Source organism: Labrus mixtus, chromosome 21 (genome assembly GCF_963584025.1).
Source record: "Labrus mixtus chromosome 21, fLabMix1.1, whole genome shotgun sequence".
Taxonomy (NCBI): domain Eukaryota; kingdom Metazoa; phylum Chordata; class Actinopteri; order Labriformes; family Labridae; genus Labrus; species Labrus mixtus.
Window position 1 is genome coordinate 18,130,184 of NC_083632.1, and position 26,177 is coordinate 18,156,360.

The 26,177-nt window shown below is 42.0% G+C and overlaps 1 protein-coding gene across 1 annotated transcript; it reads left to right on the forward strand.

Annotated features, from left to right (window-relative positions):
* Positions 1-1,279: 1,279 nt before the first annotated feature.
* Positions 1,280-26,112, forward strand: rfng (RFNG O-fucosylpeptide 3-beta-N-acetylglucosaminyltransferase). Its single transcript, XM_061028007.1, has 9 exons — positions 1,280-1,647; positions 3,069-3,635; positions 19,377-19,425; positions 20,749-20,851; positions 20,942-21,095; positions 21,212-21,297; positions 21,992-22,157; positions 22,387-22,472; positions 23,660-26,112. The coding sequence occupies exons 2-9, from the start codon at positions 3,129-3,131 to the stop codon at positions 23,733-23,735; spliced, it is 1,227 nt and encodes a 408-aa protein (XP_060883990.1). The 5' UTR covers positions 1,280-1,647; positions 3,069-3,128; the 3' UTR covers positions 23,736-26,112.
* Positions 26,113-26,177: the final 65 nt, after the last annotated feature.

Consider the following 26,177-nt stretch of genomic DNA (forward strand, 5'->3'; position numbering starts at 1 on the left):
AATCGTTGTTGTGAACCACTTGACGAGCTGATAACTGATCGGTACAAAATGTGTGAAATCACCTCCAGCTGCTTCAGAAATGTGAGAGGAGTTATTGACTACATCCTTTGTTTCTGATAAACTAATCAATCGACATATCTGAGGAATCATTTTGAAATAAAATGTGCAATATTTCCAACCGCCTCTCATCCAAATGTAACTGTGGTGTTGATTTGAAGTTTGTTCTGAAACTGGTGTTTGATTTGAACGAAGGTGCAGAAACTTCAGTTATTGATATCATTCTTGGAGTGTTGTGACAACACATGCAGCTGATGTCAGTCAGTGACTGTTTACGTGGAAGATGATGTGCCCGTGATCAATAAAAAACAGAAACCAGGGGAATACTCTTGTGTCATTTATTTATTAATTCAGTCATGCTTTACACCTTTTTTTGTGACCAACTTTTTATTTATTTGTATTTGTTAGGCAAAGGTTGCAGGTGTACATTATCTTGTAAGTTTAGTCAGTATTAATACATAAATCTACATCAATGTGGCTATCAATCGATGAATGAATCCATCTTCTGATGGTCACTTTGAATAGAAACCTCTGCCATCTGTGTGTAAATGTGTTATCAAGTCCATTTACCATTTATCATTCATTCGGTACTGTTGGTCTTTTGAGGATTTTGATAAATAGCCTTAAAGGAACATGGACTATAAGCAAAAGTTATAGGTGCACTGGGCAGGTATTTGATTTAATTATACTCTCATATTTCGAAAGGGTACAAACGTTTTTGCATTTTGTTAATCTCTTAAAGATACAACAGTGTTTGTTATTATAGAGAAATCCTTTTTAAAGATACATAAAAATATATTTTACTACAAAAGAGGATTAGGGCAAGACACAAGTAGCCTAATAAATAATGATATAGGCAAGATTTGCTTATCATTATAGGCTATACACCACGAGAAAAAAAAAAGTCGAAATTTAGATAAAGACTAGAAAAAACTAGAAAAAGTCAGAAAGTCGAGAATAAAGTCGGAATGTCAGGAGTGAGGTCGAAATATAATGTCTTACATTAAGTCGAGAAAAAAGTAAAAATGTAGTGGAAAAGGTAGACATTTAAAGAATAAATGTCGAAATGATGAGGGAAAGGGTATAACATGAAAAATGAATGTAAAGCATAATAAAGGAAATAAACCTCTTCTTATTTGTTCCCGTAATCATTACCGTATTTGTAGTCTTCTATGTCACGCCTTTATTTTGAAGAAAATGACCGGAAACGCGATGCTAACAGAGTTAGCTTGACAACACTATCGAAAGTGTTTTGTGGGATATTTATCTGGTAAATTAGTTGAAGCGGTCGGTCGAGGTGGAAGCAAAAGGTAACTTTCTCGGATTTGTGTGTTTAGAAACTGCAGAAACTCTCATTTAAAGAGATAAGTAGCTCCGGTCGGCGGGAGAAGAACGACGAAAACGAGTCAGGTCGGAACAAAAAGCCAGTTGGTCACCGGTTAGCCGAAGTTAACTCAACACCGTCGATAGTTTTGTTTATTTAGATTTACGTGTTTTCGTGGAAACTGCATGTCTTCTTACAGTTCCCGAGTGGCTTAAAGGGCGTCTGTCTGGAGGAACGAAGTGAAATGTGGCCTTTGAAAGTTGATGGTAAGTTTATTTTCCGAGCTTTAAACTCCACCTGGAAATCTTTAATTTTAAGAGTTTATTGTTGAATCACACTTTGACTTCAGAGTCTCAAAGAACAAGAAGAGATTCATCTGCTTTAAAATGAAAATACTCCTAAATACTTTTATAACTTTGTTAACCAAAACTCTACTTTAGTGACAGCTTCTTTTAAAAACAATGCACATCTTTAAACAGTGGCCAAACGTAAACGTGTGAATAGCAGTATAATGAGAAATGCATGGTCAATTACACGTAAGCCGAATTAAACAGTGTGCCTCATAGACCATTATACTAGTTGAACATTAAATGGAAAGTAAAACTGCATGTCAAAAAATTGATGCAAGTTATTTTCTGACTAAATTAGCACAGTGGTTTGGTACCAGAAAAAAACACCAGGCAGGGAGGATGCTGTTATTCTGCTCCTTTATTTCAACCTGGACTTTAATCTCACTCTCAGAGGCCTTTAAACACTGATATCATTTTTAATTTCCCTTTTTAATCCCTAAATGTATTTTATTTGGAATTTATACAAAAGTGCTTTGTTTTCTGGGAGAGAACTAAAACTATTACTTACTATTTCTATTCTAGGGTTGGAGGATATTGGGGGAAAAGGGGACATTGTGATATTTTTTTCTGTCTGCAATATATATTTGGTATTTGGATCTGAAATAATAAAGTCTTTATATTGAAATAATGATATGAACTTAGTGTGATGAAGAAACTGATACTAAATAATATGCGTTTAACCTTTAGCTAAAGCTATTAGCAAAATGTTTCTTGTGAATCTCAAATAAATTGAGCTTTTTTCTTTTTACCACTAAATCTCCAACAATGACTCGGAGGGTAGCTGATAGCTGACTTGAGTTCCATCAGACTGCATGAAAATGGCAAGAGTGTGAAATGTAGACATGCCGAGTGAGTAAGCAGTGCTTGTTTGCATTGAAAGGATGTTTCATATTTATTGCGATGAATTCAGACATTCGAGGTAGGTTTATTGTGAAAGCTTTTATGACGCAGGCTCAAGAAGAACAAAATAAAACAGGAAAGGGTAAGGATGACTCTGTTATTATGGCTCAAGCAGCCACCTTGCCATGAAACAATGCAGAGGGAAGCTTATTGGGGGACATGCAGTATTGACTTTATTTCAAAGTACCTTGAAGAATGCCGTTCCTGTGCCTTTGTTGTGAAGAAGCAATCAAAGAGCAGCAAATGAAGCATGAAACTCCCTCTTGTCTCAAGTGACTGTTTGACCCCCAGCAGTGAGCTTCATGCCATATGGCCTTTCTAACAACCAGAACCTCTCTCTCTCCACTTTTCAGAAAGGCCTGTACTGCAGCTTGTGTCTGCACTCTGCTCTGTCTGCCATGTTGAATTCATCTAAATCTTCCTCTGTTTTCTTGCAGGACTTCATGTAATGGTGTGAGGATGAGACAGGGTGGTGCTGGCTGCAGCCCTGGAGGCTGATGAAGCCGCTCCATCGGCTGGTCAGGATGCACATAGCCTCAGTGGGTGTCAGCAAGTTCTGCTTCCTGCTCTCCCTTGCTTTCTGCGGCCTCCTGCTCCTTCTCATCCCCGCCCTCCAGCCCTCTGCACGCCAGGTGGATCTGCCTCAGCCCCGACCTCAAGTCAGACCTTCACAGACGGGCCAATTGCACCATGTCGGACTCCGAGCAGGGTCTGATCATGAAGAGGAAACAGACTCTACAAGAGGGCTCAAAAGGAGCTCAGCAGGGCAGGGGGAATCCATCGATACTGACGTTATCAGGAAGGAAAAACACGATCCCAAGACGGGCGCAGACCCCAAAACAGGTGCTCTTCTCGTAAGAAAGCCTAATGGACTTTCACGGTCAAGGACTCAGGACCTGTTGCAGTTAAAAGACATTTTTATCGCGGTGAAAACTACCAAAAAGTACCACAAGTCCAGACTGGGGCTGCTGACTCAGACCTGGGTTTCCCAAGCTCAAGAACAGGTGAGTAGAGCTGCAGCTTTACCTTCTCAGGCATTTTGTGTTTCTCTCTTTTCTTTAAAAACATCTGTGTGTGATGTCTTTGACTTGTTTTAAAGTTTAATAGATCAAAGAATCATTAGATTAGTAAATGCAGTGTGTAACCCCCTCCTGATGCACGACTACTTCACTGTATGTGTAGTGTAACAACAACATCAGCAGTGAGCAGGAGGAGGTAAACATTTTAGTTAGTTCTTCTTAAAGGACAATTCTCTACCATTTGTTAAGAGGTGGCCGAGTGTAGCTTACTGCTATTCCCAGGTCTTTCTTTTTCATACTTTTTTTTTTGGGCATGTGATTTGTAAAGCAAAACAACTCGTGACTCATATTCATGATGTAATGTTATACAAGCTCAGACCCATTTATCCAAACTGACTGACTTGTAGTAAATGGAGAACTTATTCCCAATCGGCAACCTCCGGTGTTGAGAAGCCTATGTGGAAGTGCAAAATCCTGCAGTTCATCGAGGGGCCGCTTGAGGCTGGCTCCAGGAGCCCCTCGAAGTCGCATACACACCGCAGCCAATAAAAGCTAGTTTTTACAGTACAAATAAACATGTTTACAGCCTGGTACAAAAAACATATCAGTCTGATGAGTTATTGTCATCATGGGCACACAGTGTACGCATCCATTTAGATTTTATGAAGAATACATGTTATGCATAGTTAAGCGCCTTGCAGCCCTGATTGACAGCTCCAGCTCTCAGCCTGTTTTTGGGTTGACTGAAAGTTAGGCTGAAACAGCATGGGGGCTGCTGCCGACGAGCCTCCGGAGCCCCCTGCAGGAACAGATGAGTGACGTCACTCAGGCTTCATCCATTAATATTTACAGACTCTGCTTAAAAGATACCTCCAACCGAGGAACACTATAATATTGAACTCTGTCTAAGAGCACACAGACTTTGACACAAGACAAATGAATCATTTTAAATTATCTGAGAGTTAGGAAATGCATCAGCTCCGAAACCTTTGTTACCCAAGACCCAAACCACCCAATCCGTCTGCCACTGGGTGTGGTACATGAGCTCCACGCCCCCCAATAAATTCACAACTTGTGGTCAGCGATGCTATCAGCTGGATACTGACAGCAGCTCAAAACATTCAGAGCCCGTCTCTTGCATAAACACATTCCTGCTGCATGTCCTCGTTGACTTTAAGTGGAACCACAGGACGTTTATAAGAAAATAAATCTTGACTTCGCCCCTTATCTGCGCTGCCAGAATCCCCTGTATCATACCAAGTTGTTTATTGAGGTCATTTGGGAATGATTTAACAGATACAGACACCATATGTAGCCTTTGCTCTGGCTCTAATAGTTTACATTTTATTTTGTGTTTGAACCCCAGAACCCTGCCAATAAAACCGTTTTCTTTAGCCTAATAATTCTGTTATAGTCCTGACGGCATGTTTACAAAGGATGTTTGTAAAGCAACAGAGTCCGCTACACGACGCTATAATGAGAACATTTGCCTTTTATATCAAAGGAAATTTAAAAGGAAATAGTTGATACTTTGAATTTGAAGACATTTCAGTAAAGGCTGCTGTATGATTGTGATAATGCCCCTCAAATTGTGAGTTATGATGGCTTTGTGTTTGTCAGATTTTTCGCCTTCCCAACATATTTAGCAGTTCGTCAGCTATCGTCTTCCTGTGATCTTTCACAACACAAAGGTGATTCATGGTTTAACGTTTTGAGTGGATCGAGCAGGTAAAGCTTGTTCTATTGAACTCACAGGCATACTGCACTGAGTGCGACCAAGAGAGCTAAGAGAAGGTTTTCTTAGCCATTTGAATAATTTCCAGGTACAAATAAGCATTAAAAAAATCAAATAAAAAAAGATAAATAGAGCAATAGTTGTTATTCAGATTGATTCCCCCATTTTTTAAGTAACGTGTGATTGTTTACATTGAAGCCATGCAGAAAAAGACTTGAGAGGTTTATGTCGTTCAAATTAAGACAAGAAGTACTAAAAACACACACTCCTACACATAACTAGCTCTATTCAGACTGCTGTTTCAAGCTGTGATAATAATCCTTTTGACTTTTTGCCATTGATATGAATGTCACGGAGGCGTCATAGTGATCCCCCCCTCTGTACCATCTTCATAGATAGTAACTGAGGCGCTACGGGGGCGAGATAGAGGGAGTGCAACTTTGTGTGTTTGTGCAGCTCCCGCTGTGCCATGCTTCTCCAACGCAAAAACACAATATAATGGCGGCTGAGCTTAGTTTTTTTAATTTTTTTTTAGAAACGCAGTATGAAAAGAGCTACCGTCTCTACGCCTGTAGTTCACAACATCAGACCATCATTGGTGACTGACCAAATAGGTTTAAAAGACGATGTCTCATAATTACCTAAGGTTGCGTTCACACTGCAAAGCCTAAATACAAAATTCAGATTGTTCGCTCAGTTCCAATTATTTGTTTTGTTTGGCTGTTCACATTTCTTTTTTAAGACATGTATTCATGAAAGCCATCACAGATAATCAGACTTTTTGGGACATTTCAGAGCATTGTAGTAAGGTTGTTGACAGAAAAACAAGTATAAGTTGCCATTTGATGCATGTTACCAGGGTTAGCTTAAAGCTAGTTTACATCTGCAGTCATCATTTACACAGATGTATAGAGCTGTCTTGACTCTGGAAAGCTATGGAGTTTTGAAATGGAGAATGTGCACGAACACTGAAGTAGTTACTCCATCACCGAACTTCCAATACCACAACTTCTTTCCCCAAGGGCGCACAAATGAACCCTCAGAGGGGCCAGAGAGATGTCAATCAAGCGCTGGCCTGTGCGTGCCCTCAGAGCTCAGAAAAGACATCTCATCAGATAAACTAAATGAAAACACCTGTGGGGACAGTGGAGTGTGTGTAGAATTTAGAGCTCTGACTTAATGTAATCTGAATCTCTGTGCTTATTCTAATGACGCGCAGCTGTGAGGCATCCTTTGCAGAAACCATACTTTGAAAAAGGAAGACTCTGCTACATTTTACACATAATTTCAGCAGAAATCAAGTATAGCCTCTGTAAACGTCTCTCTGAATCATGATGTCTATACTGAGTGAGAAGCTCGAGTCCTGCTAACTGTGTTGTTGTTAGAGCTGTGTTTACATCATGTTTACAGTGTTTTTAGATGACGGTCATTACATGTTAATTTATGTGCAATATGAAGCTATGAGTTAACTAAAGTCTGCTAACATTAGTCTGCTAACATGCAATTGCAGCTCGAGCAATGGACAATTCTGTCCGTTGCATGTGCTTTATGGTGCGTTCCATTTGATAAATCCTTCATGTGAACGCGAGTGGCGAGGGGTTGGAGTTGTGGTGCTGGAGGAGAGCGGAGGCTTCAGAATAGCAGAGGTGTTGACAAACAGCAGTTTGTTTTGGTGTACAAGGGCGTTATCTACTGGATCAAAAAGTTGCACGTTCTTCCTTTAAATGAAAAAGGGATTATTACATTGGTAGTCGAATACTTTTGATCTAGTGAAAGGCTACTATCTTAAAGAAGTCTTAAGTTGAAATTGAATAAAATTGACGAAATGATTAACTCCGTTTAAAAGGAGTCGTTAAAACTCAGTCGACTTTTCATGGCTGGTTTTCACACTGTGGTTTTAAGTAGTCCTAACTACCATCTATAAAGTCTTGAGTATCCGACACAGAGAGCACTGTGACCGGCTCTGTGTTGAGAGCTATTTAAGCAATTAGTAAGTCCTTCTGCAGGACAAAGAGCCCTTTAGTGTGGAGAGACGGAGGTTTAACTGCAGAAACACACCGCCCTACTTCACTTAAAAATGTCCCGATGAGAGAGGATGGAGGAGCTCCAGTTCAGCTTATGCTCCCAGTATCAGCGGCTCGGCTCAGCTCTGAGTCCAGGTCAGCTGTCAGAGAGCTCCACTGTGGGTCTGTTCTGTGTTAGCTGTCAACTTGAGCTGCCCATTTAAGGTTTTTACACCTGGAGCCATTTGAGGGCAGGCCTGTAAAATAAAAAGCTGCTTAAACCAACCAGTATTTAGTGTAAGTGTGTGGGTGTAGCTCTTCCCCTGCAGCAGTCAGAGGTGTCCTCTCATAAAGAGACAGACTGCTGTTAGTCTATCAGTCAAGTTAAACGTACTCTTTGACTGTGTCATTATATGGTGTGTGAAGGTTAAAGTGTGTCTGCAGGGTGCTGAGGACGCTGTGCATGTCCGTCTCTGCCTTCTGCACAGCATGACAGACTGAGTATAGAGGTCAGAGACAGCTACACTGACAGTCAGACTAAGACTGTCAGTGTACTCTTTGGTAGAACCGGACTGATATGGCATTTCTCATAGATGTATGGCAGCAGATGTAGAGGATATTAAAACTGGAACGGAAAAAGATCTTTTTTATATTCATCATGTACACTAGGTTGGCCATCAATGTGGTTCTGCGAAGGGACTCAGAAGGACATTGTTTAAGGGGTTGTTTTTTTAAAATTTGTTTTTATTAAATGTTTTAATTGTGGTCATTATGAAATCTAAAAAGTAACCCTTTACATGCCAATTTGTTTCACATAATTAACTTTTTTTTTCCACAATATGTTTAAAAAAAATTCAACATACTAAAAGGTAATGTGATTATTCTACTATTCTTATTCCTGTTAATAACAGGCATCAGCAATAATTCAGTCTGTTTCATGACTAGTCAGCAGCTAATCACAGGAGCTTTAAATTGAAGCTGACAACCATCAGACCTGCAGTGCAGAAATCTCTGTTGGTGAGCAGGTATGACGCAAGTTCTCATTAATGGAGACAAAATGACACATTTTGTTTTCAATCAATACACAAACTCATTTATTGCAGCGCACTTAAGTGTAGACATTCAGTTCCTTTCCACAGGACAGTAAGAGATCACTTAATCTATTGTTAAAGAACAATCTCTTCTGTACATCCTCTGTCATAAAGAGGCAACATTTACAAAGTCAGTACAGGGTGGGAAAGATTAAAGGGCAAAGGGAGATTGTTAGTGATAAAATACTAAGGGACTACACTGTCTGCAATCAGTATGTCAATAATACAAAAATATTATATTTTATATAATAATATAATATTGACATGCATGAAACCACACCAAACTGATTTAAACCACCCAAATACTGACAGGTTCAGGTAAAAAAAATCCTAAATTCAGATTAAACACCCTGAAGCGTGTTAAAAACATGTAAATGGAAAACAGTCTTTCCTCTTGAGAATGCATCTATTTTTTGATGATAACTTCATCCAAATATTGCAAAAGAAAAATAGCCTGGAACACACTATACTGAAAAGAGGGTAGGGGCTCATTTACTATACTGTCTCTATCTGTGCATTTGCCGGTGTTTTGTTTTATTAGTGCATGCAGCTTGACACTTTATACCTCATGAAACTCAGTGCTGAACTGTAACTTCTGAACATATCTAATGGGACTCCTTGAGTTGAGCTTATCTCTCGCTGACATCCACAGAATTCCTCCATGCTTCCTCACAAATGCATTTATTAGTTTTCCTTTTTCAATGAAGTATAATCTAGAAATTATTTTAAGGCCAGAGAATGCCCTATAGCAATTTTATAGTCACATTTTGACTCTGTGATATAGAACTGTTTATGTGAAGATTATTTAACTTGTTTAGTATTTTCAGAGTCTGAAAATTGCTTAATGAACCCTGGTTTAAAACATGTACAGTTAGATATAAGATAAGTAAGTTATACATGTAATATTTACTGTACATTCACTTAGTTTATAATTAAAATGTCAACTATGAACTTAAAACAAACAAGATAATTTATGGCACACAAATATTTTTTATTTTAAAAATGGAAAGAGTGAAGAGGGTGGTGTTGAGGGGTTTGGGTTGGTGGGGCAGACGAGGAGGGGCTTGTGGGTCTCTGAGGCTTCCGGAGGTATGATTGGTTATCCATTCATAGATGCCCCATGCAGGAACACTGAAAACACAGAGGAGTCCTGCCCTGTGAAAAAGATTCATAAGACATGTGTTAGTGTGGACATAGTATTACAACCTTTGCATGATATCTTTACTTATAATAAAAAGAAAACACATATGTAAAGTCATCTTAAGTTTATCAGCACTTACTTTGCTGTGTGACAGCAAGGTGCCCATCGCTCTCCAGCTGGTCCTGTAGTCATCCATCCTTCACATCTGCTCTGGAGTAAACACGTCTTCTGTTGCCATGGGAATCTTGGGTGTCGAGTCTTGGCCTTCTCCATCGTCTCGTCTTGTGGGGGGGTTGGTACATCTGAGAAGCAAACAAACAACAGTATAACTAAGTGGCTAAAGACAAAATTATCTTTTTATTTGAAAAAAAAGTGGATATGAACATTAGATTCCTAATGTTAGACAGTATAAACTTACCTCTGTCTGCTAGTCAACTACACCTAATTTATAAAACATTACTGTGTGCAACACAGTGATGACAATAAACAGTGTTTAATTACCTGTGCATGGAATTATCAGCCGTCTTTAGAAACTATTACTATTAAATATTACCTTACCTTTGTCTGTTATAGCCACCTGGACCGTACAGACAACAACGTAAGAAAGAGTAACTATCTCTGAGTCTGCACTATTCCAGAAGTTGATTTAAACTATCAAAAAACGTGCCTAATGCTTGTACAGTACTTGCAGCTGTTAAGGTTGCCTAACAGCATTGTCTGCCAGACATGTGGAAAGGTTTCTGGGGCTTTGAAAAGTCCTGCCAGACACAAATATTCCACTTTTCACTTCCTGGAGTAATCAGGGCTGTCATCCAGATCAGAATCGCTGTCATCAACCACAGGGGGATACTCCTCTCCATACTCCTCTCCATACTCCTCTCCATACTCCTCTCCATACTCCTCTTCATACTCCTGTGGTCTCCTCATCAACCACAGGGGGATACTCCCAGAATCCTCTTCTTCTGTAGGAGCCTGAGGTGGATGGAGTGGAGTCCATGTAGCTCTCCTCCCTGCTCCTCTTGATGGAGGTGCTGAGGCCTGAAGTGGAAGTAGCACACCCAGTCATACTCATACCCAGAATCCTGAGGACCTGAGAAGTCCTCCTCGCCCTCGTCCTCGCTCGCCTGTTCCCTCTCGTCCTCGCTCTTCTCTTCACTCTCCGCTTCAAACTCCTGGTCGCGCTCCTCTTCGCTCTCCTCTTCCCACTCCTCTTCATACTCATCTCCGTACTCCTCTCCGTACTCCTCTCCATACTCCTCTCCATACTCCTGTGGTCTCCTCATCAATCACAGGGGGATACTCCCAAAATCCTCTTCTTCTGTAGGAGCCTCAGGTGGATGGAGTGGAGTCCATGTAGCTCTCCTCCCTGCTCCTCTTGGTGGAGGAGCTGAGGCCTGAAGTGGAAGTAGCACTCTCCTCGTAGCATTCCTCACAGTCACACCTGGGCCTCTTACCTGCTGTGTGAGGATCTCCTCCCTGCTCCTCTTGGTGGAGGAGCTGAGGCCTGAGGTTGAGGGAGCACTATCTTCTGATCTTGAAGGTGAGGTAGGATCTTCTTCCTGTGGATGTCGGACAGTCAGCAGCTGAGGAGGAGCATCAGGAACAGGAGGAGACACCTGCTGCCATCTCTGGTAGAAATCCTCCGGTAACTGCTGGTCCAAAGGGGAGAGAGATCTGTTGTCCTCCTCTTCATCTTCATCCTCGAGGTCCTCTTCAGAGTCATACATGGATTCATACCCAGAATCCTCCCTGAACCAGCCTGAGAAGTCCTCCTCGCCCTCGTTCTCGGTCGCCTGTTCCCTCTCATCCTCGCTCTCCTCTTCACTCTCCGCTTCGAACTCCTGTTCACGCTCCTGTTCGTCCTCTTCTTCACTCTCCTCTCCATACACCTCATAGTACTCCTCTTCCCACTCCTCTCCCCTCTCCCCTTCATACTCCTCATCATACTCCTCTTCGCTCTCCTCTTCGATCACTTCATCCTCATCTTCATCCTCAGAGGACACTGGAGGAATGTCCCCTGGTCTGGCTCCCTCTTCTACTGCAGAGGAGGAATCAGGGTTGTCATCCAAATCAGAATCGCTGTCATCAACCACAGGGGGATACTCCCAAAATCCTCTTCTTCTGTAGGAGCCTGAGGTGGATGGAGTGGAGTCCATGTAGCTCTCCTCCCTGCTCCTCTTGGTGGAGGAGCTGAGGCCTGAGGTTGAGGGAGCACTCTCCTCGTAGCATTCCTCACAGTCACAACTGGGCCTCTTACTACTTACCTGCTCTGTGAGGATCTCCTCCCTGCTCCTCTTGGTGGAGGAGCTGAGGCCTGAGGTTGAGGGAGCACTATCTTCTGATCTTGAAGGTGAGGTAGGATCTTCTTCCTGTGGATGTCGGACAGGAACAGGAGGAGACACCTGCTGCCATCTCTGGTAGAAATCCTCCGGTAACTGCTGGTCCAAAGGGGAGAGAGATCTGTTGTCCTCCTCTTCATCCTCGAGGTCCTCTTCAGAGTCATACATGGATTCATACCCAGAATCCTCCCTGAACCAGCCTGAGAAGTCCTCCTCGCCCTCGTCCTCGGTCGCCTGTTCCCTCTCGTCCTCACTCTCCTCTTCACTCTCCACTTCGAACTCCTGTTCGCGCTCCTCTTTGCCCTCTTCTTCACTCTCCTCTCCATACACCTCATAGTACTCCTCTTCCCACTCCTCTCCCCTCTCCCCTTCATACTCCTCATCATACTCCTCTTCGCTCTCCTCTTCGATCACTTCATCCTCATCTTCATCCTCAGAGGACACTGGAGGAATGTCCCCTAGTCTGGCTCCCTCTTCTACTGCAGAGGAGGAATCAGGGTTGTCATCCAAATCAGAATCGCTGTCATCAACCACAGGGGGATACTCCCAGAATCCTCTTCTTCTGTGGCAGCCTGAGGTGGATGGAGCGGAGTCCATGTAGCTCTCCTCCCCGCTCCTCTTGGTGGAGGAGCTGAGGCCTGAGGTTGAGGGAGCACTCTCCTCGTAGCATTCCTCACAGTCACACCTGGGCCTCTTAATACTTACCTGCTCTGTGAGGATCTCCTCCCTGCTCCTCTTTGTGGAGGAGCTGAGGCCTGAGGTTGAGGGAGCACTATCTTCTGATCTTGAAGGTGAGGTAGGATCTTCTTCCTGTGGATGTCGGACAGGAACAGGAGGAGACACCTGCTGCCATCTCTGGTAGAAATCCTCCGGTAACTGCTGGTCCAAAGGGGAGAGAGATCTGTTGTCCTCCTCTTCATCTTCATCCTCGAGGTCCTCTTCAGAGTCATACATGGATTCATACCCAGAATCCTCACTGAACCAGCCTGAGAAGTCCTCCTCGCCCTCGTCCTCGGTCGCCTGTTCCCTCTCGTCCTCGCTCTCCTCTTCACTCTTCGTTTCGAACTCCTGTTCGCCCTCTTCTTCACTCTCCTCTCCATACACCTCATAGTACTCCTCTACCCACTCCTCTCCCCTCTCCTCTTCATACTCCTCATCATACTCCTCTTCGCTCTCCTCTTCGATCACCTCATCCTCATCTTCATCCTCAGAGGACACTGGAGGAATGTCCCCTGGTCTGGCTCCCTCTTCTACTGCAGAGGAGGAATCAGGGTTGTCATCCAAATCAGAATAGCTGTCATCAACCAAAGGGGGATACTCCCAGAATCCTCTTCTTCTGTAGGAGCCTGAGGTGGATGGAGCGGAGTCCATGTAGCTCTCCTCCCCGCTCCTCTTGGTGGAGGAGCTGAGGCCTGAGGTTGAGGGAGCACTCTCCTCGTAGCATTCCTCACAGTCACACCTGGGCCTCTTACTACTTACCTGCTCTGTGAGGATCTCCTCCCTGCTCCTCTTGGCGGAGGAGCTGAGGCCTGAGGTTGAGGGAGCACTATCTTCTGATCTTGAAGGTGAGGTAGGATCTTCTTCCTGTGGATGTCGGACAGTCAGCAGCTGAGGAGGAGCATCAGGAACAGGAGGAGACACCTGCTGCCATCTCTGGTAGAAATCCTCCGGTAACTGCTGGTCCAAAGGGGAGAGAGATCTGTTGTCCTCCTCTTCATCCTCGAGGTCCTCTTCAGAGTCATACATGGATTCATACCCAGAATCCTCACTGAGTGAGTCTGAAAAGTCCTCCTCGTCCTCGCTCTCCTCTTCACTCTTCGTTTCGAACTCCTGTTCGCGCTCTTCTTCACTCTCCTCTCCATACACCTCATAGTACTCCTCTTCCCACTCCTCTCCCCTCTCCTCTTCATACTCCTCATCATACTCCTCTTCGATCACCTCATCCTCATCTTCATCCTCAGAGGACACTGGAGGAATGTCCCCTGGTCTGGCTCCCTCTTCTACTGCAGAGGAGGAATCAGGGTTGTCATCCAAATCAGAATAGCTGTCATCAACCACAGGGGGATACTCCCAGAATCCTCTTCTTCTGTAGGAGCCTGAGGTGGATGGAGCGGAGTCCATGTAGCTCTCCTCCCCGCTCCTCTTGGTGGAGGAGCTGAGGCCTGAGGTTGAGGGAGCACTCTCCTCGTAGCATTCCTCACAGTCACACCTGGGCCTCTTACTACTTACCTGCTCTGTGAGGATCTCCTCCCTGCTCCTCTTTGTGGAGGAGCTGAGGCCTGAGGTTGAGGGAGCACTCTCCTCGTAGCATTCCTCACAGTCACACCTGGGCCTCTTACTACTTACCTGCTCTGTGAGGATCTCCTCCCTGCTCCTCTTGGCGGAGGAGCTGAGGCCTGAGGTTGAGGGAGCACTATCTTCTGATCTTGAAGGTGAGGTAGGATCTTCTTCCTGTGGATGTCGGACAGTCAGCAGCTGAGGAGGAGCATCAGGAACAGGAGGAGACACCTGCTGCCATCTCTGGTAGAAATCCTCCGGTAACTGCTGGTCCAAAGGGGAGAGAGATCTGTTGTCCTCCTCTTCATCTTCATCCTCGAGGTCCTCTTCAGAGTCATACATGGATTCATACCCAGAATCCTCACTGAGCGAGTCTGAAAAGTCCTCCTCGTCCTCGCTCTCCTCTTCACTCTCCTCTTCGTTCTCCTCTTCATCCAAGACCCAGATGACTTCCTCTCCATCACCAGAGGACACTGGGGGAGTGTCCTCTGGTATACCTACCTCTACCTGGTCCTCCTCCTCCGCCTCCTCGTCATCCAAGACCCAGATGACTTCCTCTCCATCACCAGAGGACACTGGGGGAGTGTCCTCTGGTATACCTACCTCTACCTCAGAATCATTGTCCTCCACGATCCTGATGCTGATCATCTCGGGAAGGCCGTCTGCTGTAGGACGTACCACTGAGGGAGACAAAAATAAAGCATCAGTATACCTGATTTCAAAATGTAACAACCTCTGATTAAATAACAACATCTGTGTAAAGTTAGCACTTCATTTGTCTGTATACTGACAAAGATTGCAGCCTAAACAATCCCAAACCAGCCACAAACCTTAGGCCCTTTAACAGTGATAAAAAATATTGTGACGCGCTACTTTGATGATTTTTTTTAAGCTGCGTTCATGCAACACTTGATGAAAGCCATACTTTTTTCTGCTGGGAAAAACATACATACAAGGATGTTCATATATATACGTCAGAAGACCCAGGTTATAAACTAGAAATCTAAAAAAAAATAATAATAATTTAATTATATTTTTAAGCCTTTTATAGATTAGTCCTTTTTTACTGGTGTATTTACATACATGATGGATAAACAAACATAACACTGACAAATGTTACAATTCTAGGATTTTCTAAAAATAGGCAAAATAAAGTCTACTTAGAAGAATCTCCAACCAGCTCAGAGCTTTTATATAGAAGGGACTATTTTAAGGGTAGCTGGTTTGCCTCAGTTAGCAAATATTTTTGTATCGAAATTGCGTATGATGATAGGCCACTGTATCAAATTTGATTTAATAAAAAACGCAATTGAAAGCATGAATTATGACGTTGAACTCAAATATAGTAGGCCTAAATGAATATAAAACCCATGATCGTAATTTCATGTAATGAGAACAGCTTGAAAATAAAAGCACAAAGATAATTCAATATTATCTCCACATCAAAACAAACGTAGTGAGATAAAAACGTGCCTAGTTACTGACACTGACGTTCTGACGTCATGGATCTCGCTAACGATGGTCTCCATGGTCCAAAACAAAATAATATATTTAGCATTTTACGAAATTTGGCCTGGTCGCCATCTTTTTCAGATAATTTATATTTAATTTCTTAACAAAATTGTTGCTCTTAAACAAAAATAACAGTATTTCAAATCACCCCGACACTTCCTAATTAATGCCACAATTGGCGCGCTAAGTATTCAGACATTACAGCAATCAAAACGTTTTTTACACAGTAAAAACAGTGAGAAAATCAAAGTTCACCAAACATTTGTTTTTTCATTGAGGCCTAACAACATCATGAGAGCTCTCGACTTTAAATCTCAAATTTAAAAAAAAGGTTTGACTGATAAAACGTTAGAGCGTTTATGGAGATTAATAAATTAATCAGTGAAATGTCAAGGGTTAAAAAAAAGGTCACATTTGACATACCTCCACCGCTGTCAGACAAGTCCTGGGCGGACAGGTGCTCCTCCTCCATCACCGGTCCGCTGAAGGCGATCTCCGAGCTCTTTGGTGTCCCCGATAGGTGTCCCACTGAGTCCAAGAAGTTATTTTCTTTCCTGTTGTTTTAGAAGATGTGTTCTTGTAGAAGATATTGATGCAGCGCTTTTAAATAGTTAGCTTTCCAGCAAGGTCTTGCAAAAGGTCAACTCTCGTCAAAGTTCAATTTGCAAAAGGGGAACGTAGAACGGTCTGCGGCCCTTATATAGCCTCGGTTGGTGGTTACCATGGTGTTTGATGACGCGCGTGCGTGCGTGCGTGAGTGCGTGAGTGCGTGTAAACCGGTGCGGACAACAGCTCGAGCCAGAAAGAGACGATAATGTGGCCTCTTAAGAGAAAACTTCTTAAATACTCCTTAATTGATTGAGGGACCACCATTTTTGATCTATTCCTCTAGGGCAGCGGTGTCAAAAGTTCTATTGGGTCGGGGGCCGGATTTGTTCAAATGAGACCTCAAGTGGGCCGGACTAATTTTGCAGACATAACTATAATTCAACACATGGATATATAGGCTAATGTATGATTAAAAAAAAAAGACAAAAAAAGGTACTTTTATAGAAAACTGCATGTTAACGCATAAAATGTAAAAGTACATTAAGCAGAGGGGTTCACTCTGTCATTGCAAACTGCATGTTGTAACATGGAAATATTTAAATGTACACCATAACAGAAGAAAAAAAACTACTCACATGAATAAGTTATCACAAACAAACAGAGTGTCTTTGATGCAAGACCGAAGTCATCTTCGGGTATTTTAGTATGAGGCATTATAAAATGATAACATGTTTCCAAACCAACAGACTTGAATTGATCCTTCAGCGTTGCGCACTGCAGTCTGATCAGCTCCGTGTGGAGTTCAACTTCTTCAACTAAGTAAACTCAGTTAAACGACTTTCAATATGAGTCTGGCAGTCCGTTCTTCTCCGTGCCCACACTATCGTGATCTAACTCTGTCACTGACTTTTTATGCGCCATTTATTTGTGCCATCTCCGTGCACAATTCGAGGAAGCATTTTAGCGCTGCTCCACAGTTAAACCAGCGGACCTCTGTATGATCGGGCAGCCTGTGCGTGATATTGTTTTTAGATAAGAATGAAATGTTCAGTAATAGTTATATTTTTACGGTCTGATGAAAGCTGGTGATAAAGTCGCAACAGCAGTCTACTGCATTTAGAAGTGATGTCGCGCTGAAAATTTTAGGTGATCAACACAACACGTTCACCTCTGGGTGACCTAAAAATGAAGCATCTGTAATTGAAATGAGTCAATATTCATTTTAATTTACTGTTTTTACAATAACCAGAGGTAAAACTAGTCGGGAGATGCATCAGGCTCAACGCCGGTGCCCGCAACCTGCACTTAGTCTGGATGTGAGGAGACGGTCTGGGCCGTTACGCAGGACAGAGATGATTGTTTTTTATTTGCACGAGCTGCTCTTTGTGGCTCACTCCATAGGAAGCTTTGTTATTATCAGCCAAAACTTTTGTTTTACATCAGTGAAGACAGGAGAAACTGGTAAGAAGTGTGAACTGAAGACCGTCATGATGCGCGCGCAGTGCCGCGGTGTGTCTGTCGTTAAGTCCCGTAGCTTTGATTCTGGCAACTTGTGAGCAAATAAAACTGAAGAAATATCGCTCCTTTTGAAAACCTGCATTCTGTGTCACCTCTCTCAGGTGTTCAGCCTGTTTGCTGATTAGCGTAATGCAGGAGCAGCTCGTGATACTCCCTGCTGAGAAGATCATTCAAAGTGCCCCGTTTAATTAATATTCCTATCATGATATCAACCTTTACGTTGCTCATTTTACAAAGGTTTACATCTATTTGATTCAAAATTCATGATTCATGATTCAAAGTCTATTTTTGAATGAGTACATACTTCAGGATCTTCTCCAGTTATTTGTGAGACTGGCTGAGTTTTTGCTGCTCCATTTAGCATTCTACAGAGTTAAAGAGCTAACCTTAGCACTTAGCAGTGACTGATTGGCCAAAACAAAAACAAAAAACGTTTTTTGGAAGTTATTAATCTATTTAAAATCTCAGAAGATAAGAATCTCGATTTTTTTTTTTCATGAATACATTTTTCCCACCTCTATTGTTTAGGTTATAGATATAAGACATTTTTCAACAACAGCCTGATAACATAACGGAGAACAAAGAACAGCTCAACCCTCTACCACATACTATGTAATAAAATGCTGCATAGTAATGTTATTCTACAAGCTAGTTAGCTTCATCAATTAACTACCAATTCTAGTGCTGACAGCCGCCTGCTAAGCCTTAATACTTTGTAACATTATAGCAGACGGTGCTGAGAGTCGGTATGAACCATGAGTCAAATCTTAAATTTTTTCCACAGATCTGATTTTCAATATCATTCCACTTTGTACAGCTGAGGTCATGTTTTACTCAGTGGGAATTTATGATGCTGGCTCTTTTTGTGTTATATAAATGAAAATGAATTTTCAATTCATCGCCCACTCTAGCAGGGAGTATTTTAAATTATCACAGCAAACTCTGCTGGAAAAAACATGTTATAAACATAATTTCTAAACCATCCAAAACTTTCATTTCAGCATATATTAAATATTTAAAAAACTTTAAAAAAGTTTTTATATTTGAGCTGGTGGAAGAAAAAAAACAAGAAAATCTGATTCGATTTAGCAGAGAAAAGCGCAGGTCAGGGGCGCCGGATGGCCTAATGGTTATGACCCACACCCCTCGTCGCAGCGGCCGTGGGTTCAAATCCATTTTCTGCATATCATCCCTCACTCTCTCAACATTTCCTCTCTCTCTTTTTGGGCGGTCCTATCCAATAAAGGCAAACATCACCCAAAGATATAACTTCAAAAAAGAAAGTCCACATATTTAGTCTTTGAGGCTGAAAACTCAGTTCGTCTTGGTTTGAACTCTAGATGTTAATCCACAGCAGAATCAAAAAAGGTTAAAAGAGGATACCATCGATGTTCTATTTAACTGCACTTTTGCATAACCTCTCACAATAAACACACATGTCCTCAATCACGAGTGTAAACAATGGAGCCCTTCATGGTGTCGCAGTGTGAGGGCACGCACGTGTTTGTATCTTTACTGAACAAACACTTTTCAACAGTGTGTGTGTTTTTTTTTGTTTCAGACCTTCATATTCACTGACGGTGAGGACAAAGAGCTGCAGAAGAGAACGGGTAAGGAGCGGGACCAGAGTGATTCTTCAAATGTTTCCTCTTTTGTTTTGTCTTTAGTGACTTAATGGGTGGGGACACCGCCTCTGTTATATAAGCACATATACTCTCACAGTGTGTAAGGTCAGATTGATATTGAGGTCACGATTATTAAACATTACTCATTGATTTTCCAACATCTGCATTATATTCATTTATTGGCAAAGTAATTGTTTAATCTAGATTCTCTTCTTTTATGATCATTGGAAGCCAAAATTGTCATTGAAACTGGATTAATTGCCCGGTCCTGGGTCAGACCGTCTTTATCGCAGCCTGTGGTCACAGCGCCAGGGTGGGGTCAGCTGTAGCACTTAGAGATGATAATCTCTGGCACAGAAAACATGAATTCTTTCAAACTTCTTCTAAGCCTCTAAAACCATTTTGGTTATCCATTCCTCAGCGTACATGTGTTTAAATTCATTAAAATACTTAATCAAAACAAGTTAAAGGAATATACTAAGTGAAAACTGTTGTTCACTGAGGTGAAGTAAATTGAAGTTGCATTATTTCATTCCTAAATTTAAAAAACAGCCTAAATTGTAGGGAAATATGAGGGATGGGGTGTCCAGTTGTTGTAGACATCTGGTTGCTACTTGCTCAGTTTTCCTCCACCTCACTAAGCTCTTCAGCTGCTGCAGCCGAGCCGAGGATTCAGGTTTTGATTGCACCATCATGTAAAAATATGGATGTTTTCGTTCCTGTATTGTGCTTTTGGGAAGGCTGTATTGAAAATGCTAACACAACCTAACCTTCAATTCATCTATTAACAGGCAGACATTGAAGTTTATGCAGACCTAACGCCCCTTGGCAACCAGCTGCAACGTGTCCACCTGATTTATCATCTCAGTCTGTACTCCCTGTACAGATTTAACCAATCATTTTATTTTTTTCTGATGTAAGAATTGATATCTTAATATGGGGATTCATGGCTTTGTAGCCAGCCTCAAGTGGACACTCAAGGAACTGCAGTAAGTTGTAAATTCTGCCACCATGGTGATCCCTATCAAAACAATAACAAAAGATGATGTCGAAGCTGGCGGTTATTTTAACACTGGTGCTTTCCCACTTGGTTAAAACTTCGTAGTCAAAGGAGGCCACTATAATATTTTTAAAATTACATAATAATAGTTCTTGCATTAGCTCATGTTTGCACTGCTTGTATGTTGACACAGTGAAATGAGTCAAAGGGAGTTGGAATTTCTCATCTCCAGGGAAAATCGATTTTAGAACAGTCTGTCTGTTTACAGCATCACTGAGCTAAACTCTGCTTTTCTCTCTCTTTTCCAGGAGCTAACATCATCAACACTAACTGCTCAGCAGCTCACACCCGACAGGCTCTGTGCTGCAAGATGTCCGTGGAGTACGACAAGTTCATCGAGTCGCAGAAGAAGTGAGTGAACAAAGATCTGAACCCGGTCTAAACGCATGTAATCAGACAGTTCAGCAGTTACTAATGGAGATGTCTGTGTTTGTGTTACAGGTGGTTCTGTCACGTTGATGATGATAACTACGTGGTCCTGCCCAGCCTGCTGCGCCTGCTCTCCACCTACCACCACAGCCAGGACGTGTACCTGGGCCGGCCCAGTCTGGATCATCCTATCGAGGCTGCAGAGAGGGTCAAGAGTGACGGATCGGTAAGTCAACGGTGTTTCTGGCTCCTCTGACAAATAAACCAAATACATCTTCTGCTTTATATCGAATACGCCTCTCATGGCTGGCTCATCTTTCTGTTTTTTCTGTCTTTTCTCAGGTGTCTGTCAAGTTCTGGTTTGCCACAGGTGGAGCAGGTTTCTGTATCAGCAGAGGTCTGGCACTGAAAATGAGCCCATGGGCCAGGTAGGTCACAGACTCCCCTGGTGTGATCCAAACTGTTGTACCCTCTGAGGCCAGGGTACTCACCCTGTTTATAATGTTAGAAAAACATTTTCTTTACATGACTATGATCAGAATGAGAATCCTCTTTGTAAGCTCTCGAGTATCTAAAGAATAAGAAGAATGTTTTTTAGGTAACCGTCAGAGAATGTGCCTGGACTTGTTGTAGTCAGCTGAGACACAAATAATCAAAGTAATGAGAACAAGTGTTGTAGTTTGTATTTATTTTGAGCTGCCAGAGAAATGGCAGCCCCCTCTGCCTAACCCATTCTCTTATTTCTTAAACGTTAAAACAAAAACCGGAGGACCGAATATAAAAAATATCTGTCCCAGATGATGGTCAAAGGGAAACACACAAAGCAAAGTGGTCATAAAGCTGCACCTCTGGCTCAGGTTGTGATTTTGTAATGCTCAATCAAGAGATCTGTTGGTGTTGAAATTTGTTTTTTATTTGTCCATCACTGAAATAAAACACTTTAAAATCCTTAATGGGTTTGATTCAGACAGTTGTGTTTACAAAAAAACTCTAAAAGTGCTCTTTATTAATTTATACTGGACCAGAAGGAGAGGTGAGATTAGATGTTACTGCTTTGACAAAGTCTAAAAACATTCAGAGACGGTCGGCTGTGAAGGCTAAAAGTGCGTCCTCTGGTTTCAGTTTGGGGAATTTCATCAGCACAGCGGAGAAGATTCGGCTACCGGACGACTGCACCATCGGCTACATCATCGAAGCGCTGCTGGAGGTGACGCTGACGCACACACACCTGTTCCACTCTCACCTGGAGAACCTACAGAAGCTGCCAACGGACACCGTGCTGGACCAGGTGAGTGTGTGTGTGTGTGGACAGTACTTTAGTGTTTAACACTGAAGATCGTGAGAAAGCAGGAAAAGTCGACACTTTCAGAGAAATGCAGCTGTGGAAGAAATTCTTATGTTGATATTTCTGACCATTTAAAGACTCGATACTTTCCTACTGTATGTCACTATTATACTAGCATGGAGAACGATTGTCTCATCATCTGCTGGGTGTATTTTGTGTTTGTGTGTAACAGGTGACTCTGAGCTATGGAGGTTTTGAGAACAGGAGAAATGTGGTCAGCATAGTTGGAGGTTTTACGCTTTACGAGGACCCCACGAGGTAAGCTTCTTCACCGCTCTTTTCAACCTTTGACTGTTTATTACACGTGTGGGATTTAAAAACTGAGATTTAAAAGTGGCACCCAGGTAGCTCTCCTGGTACAGAGAGAGTCCGATGTACCAGGGCTGAGTTCTTATGGCAGCCTAGGGTTCGATTCCCACCTTCTGCCCTCTGCTCCAATTCACTTCCTCTCCCTCCCCATTGTGCCAGTAGCTCTTCAGCTTATTGGTGTCCAATAACTAACTGCAACTTACATTTAATGGCACTAAGATTTTCCTTTATTGGACCCAAGGCACCATGGAAACCAAGGTAGAATCCACATCCCCCCTTTTGACTCGCAGACAGGGATCTGATTGTTCGTGCATAATGTATAAATGTCTTTAATAAAGGTCTTTACGAGGCCTTAGCAGCCTTCTCAGCACCCTCACATGGTCCTGTTATATTCATATGTTAGTTCTGATTCTTGGTGATCGTTGATATCCAACTTTTTATGTTAGACAGGAGAATCATTCTCCTCCTTCATAGGTCTCAAAAATCATATTTCTGTTGGCTCGACAGTGGATATCATGCATTCACCGTTGGATAGTTTGTGTCCAAAAGTTAACATGACAACATGTCTACAGATAGTCTTGGTTTTTGTGTAATTAGATCAATCACACCAATAGTATCGTGAAAGTTCTAAGTTGTTAATAAACAAAATCGAGTACAGCTTAAACTTTACTGTTGATGCACGGAGCAGCCATGTTGGAATTCAACACCGACTACTGAAGTTGCTTCAAGTTTCCGAGTCGGAGATCTGACTTCAGGGGGCGTTCCTGAAGTTCCTGAAGTTCCTGAATATCTGATTTCGGAGATCAAATGGAACGAACGATACAGCCAAGCAGTATAGCATGGGGGGAAGAGGTCTATTAAACAGAGCTGCAGCCCGGACTAGTGGTGGAGGGCTGTATTACAGCTTAGAGACATATAACCAGCATCGAGGGCCGACATTAATAACCATTTACTGACTTGTAATTCTGGTGCTCACTAGCAAGGGAGACAATGAATAGCTAAGACACATCATTTAAACACACCTCACAGTTTGATCATTTGTTGATTTTTTTTTCTCTAAACAGATTTAGTGAAGGTTTACACTTTCGGTGCTTTAATTGAATATGACCCTAACTGTCATTCCCCCTCTCCTGCAGGTTTAAGACGGTCCACTGCCTCCTGTATGCAGACACTGACTGGTGTCCAAAGCTCAAAGCTCGCCACAAACACTGAAAGCGTCTGTGTTCTTACCCTGCAGCACCGGTACTTCAAAACCTCTCTGTCTCTCTCATTGACTATCCAAATCAGTTTCACCTCAAGCTTCATGGACGCTCTGAGCAAGTGTGAGCTAGAGATACGAGACTAATGGATCAAACTCATCATGTCAATAATTATTAGAGCCAAAGAAAGACTTTTCTCAGCTTGAGGGGTGAACGCTGATGACACCGTTTCTACTCCGAGTTGATCATTAACATTAAGAACACAGAAACAACAGACTCTGTGATGATATGAAGTATTATTACATGTGTTGTATTATGTTCAGTCTCTCGCCATGATGAGCTTAATTGGGAGAAAGTGGTCATGTCAACCTTCTTGTTTTTTTTTTGTTTTTTTGGTTATGCTTTGATTCTTGCAGCTTTTCTGTTCCCTCCACATTGACATCAGAGAGTTTAACATGTGCAGCGAGAGTATTGAGGCTGTTCTGGATGGGGATTTGTAAACTTTGATAAGATTCAGTAAAAATCAAACGACATCGATACCCGTTTTGTTAATAGCAACAATAATAGAAGCCTGAGCGACCAGTATTTGCCACATTTACCAAGAAATGACCAAACTCCTGCCAATTTCTTAATTGCACAAATATGTTGGCAATGTTTTTGTGCAATTCTGACACTGCTCTCTCTCTTTCACCCTTGACTGAGTCTTTTACAAGCTGAATTCTGGACATTTTAAACTTGACCATTTGAGTAGCTAAATCTGCATGCATAATGTAATGGAGGCAGGCATGTTCCTGAAAGACACAAGAGTTATTCACTAATCATAAACACCAAAAACCTCCAGAGGAGCTAAATGGACTTGTCTGCTGTCACAGGCAGGAGATGTAATTGTCCTGAAGTCTGAAGCTGTCCTCTTCTTATCAAACACAGGGGGCTGCCTTTAGAGACCCTGCCTTTACAATCACAAACTTTTATTCAATGAGTAGTTCTGGTTGTGAAATTCAACACCTGCCTCTTCCACTGAGTAGAGAACCACTTCCTGCTTATGCTTAAATGAAGGGCCCGAGCAGTATTACTTAAACATACTCTGATAAAGAGTGTGTCGTGAAGATGTCTTTATTTCCCTGTCAGCCTTAAACCAATGACTCTCACTGTTTCAAAGGTCATTTTACTACTTAATAGTTCAGTTATTTTCTCATGATACAATAAAAGGAGAACTTTTTAAAGGGTTAGTTTTTTGAAGTGGGGTTGGTTTGAGTTCATGTCAACATTAAGTGTATTAGCCACAGGAGATAGAGATGGGGCAAATCTTACAGAGTAATTTAGCTAATTCTAAGAAAACCCAACCCTAAACCGATGAGTCAGTGTAAACTGTCTTTAGAAAAAATAACTGCGCTTTACTTTACCTTCAGAGAGCAATGGGTTAGTGCATGAGCTCCATGTGCAGAGGCTGGAGTCCTCACAGGTTGGCGGCCCGGGTTCGAGTCTGACTCTCTCTCTCTCTCTCTCTCTCCCTCTCTCCCTATTTTTTGACTCTATCCACTGTCCTGTCTCTCAAATAAAGGCCCCAAATTGATCTAAAGAAAGAAAGAGACGACAAATACAAACTAAAATAAACGAGCGGTTTTGAAATGCTGTTTACTGTTACTGAAGTTACCGTGCCGGTACTTCATCAGGTTTCTCTATCCCCTATGGGTAATAAACCTTAATGTATCTTATACAACCCCACTCCAAGAAAAACTGAACTATCCTTTAAAAAAACTCTCATTCAGATGAATTTATTACAAAATGATCACAGAAGAGATTGAAAGAAATCGTCCGTTGAGAGTTTATTTTAGTCTGTTGTCATTTTTCGGATTCCTTCACATTTTGAGATAAAGACCTTCTCCTTCTTTTACCTTGTTTTTTTACAGGCTCATCTGTATGGTTTTGCACTACTTTGCTGGATTCCTGTTTGTTACTGTGCTGGTGTAAATATGATTAAAGGTCGTCAGGTCTTCTTTCTTTGTGTAGGTTTTAGTTTGAGCTCTACATACCCGACTTTTTAAATCAGAGCTGCTCTGTGGAGAGGTGATGACTTTGTTGGAGCCAAATGCATCAAAACAACATTTTCTTATTCAGTTTTTTTGGGATATTCATGTCTTCAATAAGAAATAAAAAAGCTCTTATATATTTTAATGTTTTAAATATCAGGATAGTTCTTATTTTGGCTCCAATAAACGTTTTATTCTGTTTCCACCAGCATCAGTATTTCTGCTTGTAAAGTATTTGTGTTAAACTTCTGTCCCTGTCCCACACCAGACGAGAATCCAAACCCCTGAGTCTGTCCCACTGCAGGTCAGTGGAGGAGACTGAGTGACATGTTTTTGTTTTTTTTGGGTTTTTTTTGCAAATCATCAACCACTGATGTATTATTCTGTTGTTTTATAAGAATAAACTTTTTTCTGCGTTCTTGAAC